Source organism: Trachemys scripta, chromosome 16, assembly GCF_013100865.1.
Source record: "Trachemys scripta elegans isolate TJP31775 chromosome 16, CAS_Tse_1.0, whole genome shotgun sequence".
Taxonomy (NCBI): Eukaryota; Metazoa; Chordata; order Testudines; family Emydidae; genus Trachemys; species Trachemys scripta.
In genome coordinates, this window is record NC_048313.1 from 6,645,569 (window position 1) to 6,652,168 (window position 6,600).

Genomic DNA, 6,600 nt, shown 5'->3' on the forward strand with positions numbered 1-6,600 from the left:
GGCCCTAGGGACACTGGCTGTGGGGGGGCCTGGGGACGCAGGCTGGGCGGGTGCCTGGGGACATGGGCTGGGGGGCCTGGGGTCCCTGGCTCGGGGGGGCCCTAGGGACACTGGCTGGGGGGGCCTGGGGACGCAGGCTGGGCGGGTGCCTGGGGACATGGGCTGGGGGGCCTGGGGTCCCTGGCTCGGGGGGGCCCTAGGGACACTGGCTGGGGGGGCCTGGGGACGCAGGCTGGGCGGGTGCCTGGGGACATGGGCTGGGGAGGCCCTGGGGTCCCTGGCTCGGGGAGGCCCTAGGGACACTGGCTGGGCGGGTTCCTGGGGACATGGGCTGGGGAGGCCCTGGGGGTCCTGGGGGGCTGGATGATCAGCTGCAGGCATGTGGGAAGTTGCATCAGGCGCCGGCCTGGCTCGGGCAGCGGGGGGTCAGCTGGGGTCATGTTTGCCCTGGCACCGAGCCCGCGCGTATCAGGCAAAGTCCCGGCGAAGCTGGACCCGCCGATGACACAGAAACAAACGCCAACCGGTCTGGGCGAGCCGCGGGCCGGCCCGGGCAATGAGCTCATGGGTACAGATGAGTCAGCAGAAACCGGTGTGGGCTCCGCGTGCCTGCAGGCCTAGTGCCAGGGGTGGGCACGGCTGGGGCGTCGGGACCCAGTGTGGGGTCTGTAGTACCAGGAGTGGGCATGGCACAGCTGGGGCAATGGGACCCGGCGTGGGGCGTGTTGTGCCAGGGATGGGCACGGCAAGGCTGGGGCAATGGGACCCACTGTGGGGTCTGTAGTACCAGGAGTAGGCGTGGCACGGATAGGGCGTCGGGACCCGGTGTGGGACGCATAGTGCCAGGGGTGGGCATGGCTGGGGCAATGGGACTCAATATGGGGCCCGTAGTGCCTGGAGTGGGCATGGCACGGCTGGGGCAATGGGACCCGGCATGGGGCGCATAGTGCCAGGGGTGGGCACAGCTTGGGCAATGGGACCCAGTGTGGGGCATGTAGTGCCAGGGGTGGGCATGGCACGGCTGGGCCGTTGGGACCCGTTGTGGGACCCGTAGTGCCGGGGATGGGCATGGCACGGCTGGGCCGTTCGAACCCGGTGTGGGACCTGTAGTTCCGGGGGTGGGCATGGCACGGCTGGGGCAATGGGATCCGGCGTGGGTCGTGTAGTGCCAGGGGTGGGCATGGCACAGCTGTGACATTGGGACCCAGTGTGGGACCCATAGTGCCAGGGGTGGGCACGCCTGGGACAATGGGACCCAGCGTGGGCCCCTAGTTCCAGGGGTGGGCACAGCTGGGGCGTTGGGACCCGATGTGGGGTCTCTAGTAGCAGGGGTGGGTATGGCACGGCTGGGGGGTTGGCACCCGGTGTGGTGTGCGTAGTGCCAGGGGTGGGCACAGCTGAGGCGTTGGGACCCGATGTGGGGTCTGTAGTAGCAGGGGTGGGTATGGCACGGCTGGGGGGTTGGCACCCAGTGTGGTGTGCGTAGTGCCAGGGGTGGGCATGGCATGGATGGGGCATGTAGTGCTGGGGGTCTGCATGTCTGGGGCAATGGGACCCGGCGTGGGGTGTGTAGTGCCAGGGGTGGTGACTGCTGGGGGAATGGGACCTGGTTTGGGGCCTGTAGTGCCGGGGGTAGGCATGGCATGGCTGGGGCAATGGGACCCGGTGTGAGGCGCGTAGTGCCAGGGGTGTGCCCTGGGTACGTGCCCAAAGGGGAAGGTGGATCGGGCCCACGGAGGCCGCACCAGCCGCGCTACTTGTGCTGGGTGAGGATGGGAACTGCCCGTGCCAGGCCTGGGACCTGGGCACAATTGGGCGCGTCCCTGTAGCCCGACCTTTGCCCCACTGGGCGGCTCGCTGCCTGGTCATGTGGCAAAGCCAAATATTTATATTTTCATCGGCTCTGTTTACACTTTGAGAGCCAGGGAGCTGAACCTCACAGGCCGGGCTTGTGGGCAAGGAGAACCCAAGCGTCCGGGCTCCCAGCCCCCCGGCTCTAACTCACTAGAGCCCACTCGCCTCCCAGAGCCAGGGCTAGGACCCAGGAGTCCTGGCTCCCAGCTCCCCCCACCCCCGCAACCGCCAGACCTCCCCCCCACCCCACAATAAACTAATCTTGTTAGCTGTACACACGGGCCGGATGTTGTGAGGTGTTTGCAGATGTTCTGAGTAGCTACTTTTAACACCCACACATAGCGCAGGGCCCGGCCCCTCCAGCAGGGGGCGCCAGGGACACACACAGCGCAGGGCCCGGTCGCTCCAGCAGGGGGCGCCAGAGACACACACAGCGCAGGGCCCGGCCCCTCCAGCAGGGGGCGCCAGGGACACACACACAGCGCAGGGCCCGGCCCCTCCAGCAGGGGGCGCCAGGGACACACACACAGCGCAGGGCCCGGCCCCTCCAGCAGGGGGCGCCAGGGACACACACACAGCGCAGGGCCCGGCCCCTCCAGCAGGGGGCGCCAGGGACACACACACAGCGCAGGGCCCGGCCCCTCCAGCAGGGGGCGCCAGGGACACACACACAGCGCAGGGCCCGGCCCCTCCAGCAGGGGGCGCCAGGGACACACACACAGCGCAGGGCCCGGCCCCTCCAGCAGGGGGCGCCAGGGACACACACACAGCGCAGGGCCCGGCCCCTCCAGCAGGGGGCGCCAGGGACACACACACAGCGCAGGGCCCGGCCCCTCCAGCAGGGGGCGCCAGGGACACACACACAGCGCAGGGCCCGGCCCCTCCAGCAGGGGGCGCCAGGGACACACACACAGCGCAGGGCCCGGCCCCTCCAGCAGGGGGCGCCAGGGACACACACAGAGCGCAGGGCCCGGCCCCTCCAGCAGGGGGCGCCAGGGACACACACACAGCGCAGGGCCCGGCCCCTCCAGCAGGGGGCGCCAGGGACACACACAGAGCGCAGGGCCCGGCCCCTCCAGCAGGGGGCGCCAGGGACACACACACAGCGCAGGGCCCGGCCCCTCCAGCAGGGGGCGCCAGAGACACACACAGAGCGCAGGGCCCGGCCCCTCCAGCAGGGGGCGCCAGGGACACACACACAGCGCGGGGCCCGGCCCCTCCAGCAGGGGGCGCCAGGGACACACACACACACACACACACACACACACACACACACACAGAGCGCAGGGCCCGGCCCCTCCAGCAGGGGGCGCCAGGGACACACACACAGAGCGCAGAGCCCGGCCCCTCCAGCAGGGGGCGCCAGGGACACACTCAGTGCGGTGCCGGGCCTGTTCTGGGTGAGCACTTTTGGGCCCAAAGTTCCCATTCCCCGGGGATGAAATCATCGTGCCCACGTGCCCGAGGCTGGGCACAGCCGTGGGCCTGAGTAAGCGACTGGGGCAAAGGGGAGGGTGATGCGCAAACCCAGGGGTTCTGGCTGCTCCCCTCCCCCAACTCTAACCACTAGATCCTCTTCCCCCTCCTCGAGCCAGGGGGAGAACCCAGGCGTCCTGGCTCCCCGACACACGCGCCCATTCTCTGACCACTGGACCCCCATGTTCCCCTTCCCCCAAAGAGCTCTGGTCCCACAGGGACGGGGGCTGAACCCCAAAAAACAGCGGGGGGCGGTGCGGATGGAGAGCTGGCAGCAGGGGTGTCTGGGGATGGGGGAGGGATGGTGGTGGATGGTATCTGGGTGTCGGGAGACCCGGGAGGGATCGTGGTGGGGGTGTTAGGGTGTTGGGGGACCCCAGAGGGAGGGAGGGAATAGGGGATGCAGACCATGGGGGGCTGGAGTCCCTGGAGAGGGGATTTGGGGGGACCCCAGAGGGATGCGGGAGCTGGTGACCCTGGGAGGACGGCAGAACGGGAGTGCAAGGGACCCTGGAGGAATGGGGACCCCAGGGGGGAGGGACAGGGGACTTGGGGACTCCAGAGGCTGGGGACCCCAGATGGGGGGTTGGGGACCCCGGGGGGAGGGACGGGGGCTGGGGACTCTAGAGGCTGGGGACCCCAGATGGGGGGTTGGGGACCCCGGGGGGGAGGAACGGGGGGCTGGGGACTCCAGGGGCTGGGGACCCCAGATGGGGGGACGGGGACCCTGGATGGGCAGATGGGAGCCTGGGGACCCCGGGGTGCTTGGGGATCCCACCCCCTCTTCTCTCCCTCCTTTCCCCACGTTGCATCAGGTTCTTTTCATGTGGCCGCGGCTGGCCGGACTCCGCGAGTCAGTGACCGGAGCCGGTCCCATGACTCAGGCGGGGGGGGACACCCGCCCAGGGGGATAAATAGGCGCCCAGGGGACCTGCCAGGCTCAGAATAACGGGACCGAGGATCTGACAAAGACGGGCCAGGACCCCTTGCACGTCCCCCCGCACTGACCTGCCCGCCCCCGGACTGTCTGCTGGAGCATTGCTACGGTCGGACTCTTGGGTTCCCTCCCCGGCTCTGGGAGAGGAGCGAGGGCTAGTGGTTAGAGCAGGAGTGGTTGGGGCTCGGACCCGGCACTGCCTGCCAGCCCTCAGCATGTGGGGTGGCTCGACCCCTGTCCCGGCGGAGTCCTGGCTGCTGCTGGCTGCCCTGATGTGGGGGACCCGGCCCCCCGCGCCCTCCCAGGCCGCCCCCCTGCAGAACTCCAGCCCCCTGTACCAGTTCGACGGGCAGGTTCGGCTCCGACATCTGTACACGGCCAACGCCCACACGCAGCTGTACCTGGAGATCACCCCGCAGGGCGAGGTGCGCGGGGCCCCCGATCAGACCCCCTACAGTAAGTACCGGTGGGGTGATGGTGATGGGGGGGGGGGGTGGCGAGCCAGGACTCCTGGGTTCTCTCCCTGGCTCTGGGAGCGGAGTGGGGTCCAGTGGTTAGAGCAGGGGGGGCTGGGAGCCAGGACGCCTGGGTTGTCTCCCCGGCTCTGGAAGGGGAGTGGAGGGGTAGCTGGGAGACAGGACTCCTGGGTTCTCTCCCCGGCTCTGGGAGGGGAGTGGGGTCTAGTGGTTAGAGCAGAGGAGCGGGTCTGGGAGCCAGGACGCCTGGGTTCTCTCCCCGGCTCTGGGAGGGGAGCGGGGTCTAGTGGTTAGAGCAGAGGAGCGGGTCTGGGAGCCCGGACGCCTGGGTTCCCTTGCTGACTTTGCTCTGCCTCGGGTGCTGCAGGTCTGATGGAGATTAAGGCGGTGAAGCCTGGCGTGATCCGGATTCAGGCAATGAAAACGCTCCTGTTCCTGTGCATGGATCCCAGCGGGCATCTGCATGGGGCGGTGAGTGGAAACCCAGCAGCAGGGGGACAGGGAGGGGGTCTGGGGGGTTAGCTAGACGGGACAGGGGGACACAACCAACTAAAGGGCCCATCCAGCCCTGCATCGCTCCCCCTCCCTGCCATCCTGGCTGTGGGAGGGGAGTGGGGTCTAGTGGTTAGAGCAGCAGGGGCTGGGAGCCAGGACTCCTGGGTTCTCTGCCAGGCTCTGGGAGGAGAGTGGAGTCCCGTGGTTAGAGCAAGGGAGGCTGGGAGCCAGGACTCCTGGGTTCTCTCCTGGGCTCTGGGAGGGGAGTGAGGTCTAGTGGTTAGAGCGGGGGAGGCTGGGAGCCAGGACTCCTGGGTTCTCTCCCTGGCTCTGGGAGGGGAGTGGAATCCAGTGGTTAGAGCAGGAGTGGGCTGGGAGCCAGGACTCCTGGGTTCTCTCATGGGCTATGGGAAGGGAGTGGGGTCTAGTGGTTAGAGCATGGGGGCCTCAAACACAGCTGCTCACCTGCGCCCCCGTAATCTCCTTCCCCCGCAGAGCTCATACTCGGAGGAGGCCTGTAATTTCCGCGAGAAGGTGCAGCGTGATGGTTACAACCTTTACTTCTCCGAGACCCACAACGTCCCCGTCAGCCTGCGGCCCGCGGAGGGGCACCCCGGCCGGGGGCGCCCGGCCCCCCGTCTCTTCCACTTCCTGCCCATGGTCAGCCGGGTGCCGGTGGAACCCGTCCTGCTGGAATACGACTTCTACAGCGACCCGCCGCTGGACGTGGAGTCCTCCGACCCCCTCAGCATGATGGGTCGCCTCTCCCGGGTTCTGAGCCCCAGTTACATCTTCTGAGACCCTGGACTCCTGGGTCCCCTGCCCGGCTCTGGGAGGGGAGTGGGGTGTAGCGATTAGGACGGGGGGAGCTGGGAGGCAGGACCCCTGGGTTTTCTCCCTGACTCTGGGACCGATTTCCTCTGGACTGGGATGTATGGACGCCAGCGCTGAGCCGCTTGAGGGAGACCGTGGTCCCCGAGACGCAGCGCCATCGGTCCTAGGGCCCGATTCCCACCAGCCGTATTTGGTTCCTATTTTTCTACGTATTTAATAACTTATTTATTATCCAGACGGGTTTATTTATTGAGTGGGTTCGTGGAATCCAGGGCGGGGGGGGGATTCCTGTTATTTATTGGGGCATCGTTCAAGGACTGGCTATTTATTGCGGGGTCCGTGGCGGCTTCGTGGCCGATGGCTTCAGAATAAACTGCTGATGTGGGCCAAACTTGCCCTGTGTGTCCTGGTTTCTGTGGGGGAGGGGTGCGATTTCTGGGTTGACGCAAAGTCCAGGGGTGGAAAAGGGATTTTGGGGCAGGACGAACGGGTGGAAATGCGGCCGGGGGCAGGATTAAAAGTGAGTCC

General features: G+C 67.6%; 1 protein-coding gene across 1 annotated transcript; it reads left to right on the forward strand.

Annotated features, from left to right (window-relative positions):
* Positions 1-4,119: 4,119 nt before the first annotated feature.
* On the forward strand, positions 4,120-6,468 carry FGF21 (fibroblast growth factor 21). Its single transcript, XM_034791796.1, has 3 exons — positions 4,120-4,723; positions 5,111-5,214; positions 5,734-6,468. Exons 1-3 carry the CDS (start codon positions 4,483-4,485, stop codon positions 6,034-6,036), a joined length of 648 nt encoding a protein of 215 aa, XP_034647687.1. The 5' UTR covers positions 4,120-4,482; the 3' UTR covers positions 6,037-6,468.
* Positions 6,469-6,600: the final 132 nt, after the last annotated feature.

What these genes read in the sequence shown, in the direction of transcription:
- FGF21 (XM_034791796.1), top strand. Translation starts at nt 4,483, where the DNA reads ATGTGGGGTGGCTCGACCCCTGTCCCGGCGGAGTCCTGGCTGCTGCTG. An exon ending in CCCCGATCAGACCCCCTACA is followed by an intron (nt 4,724 to 5,110) that starts GTAAGTACCGGT and finishes CGGGTGCTGCAG; the next exon opens with GTCTGATGGAGATTAAGGCG. An exon ending in GCGGGCATCTGCATGGGGCG is followed by an intron (nt 5,215 to 5,733) that starts GTGAGTGGAAAC and finishes CTTCCCCCGCAG; the next exon opens with AGCTCATACTCGGAGGAGGC.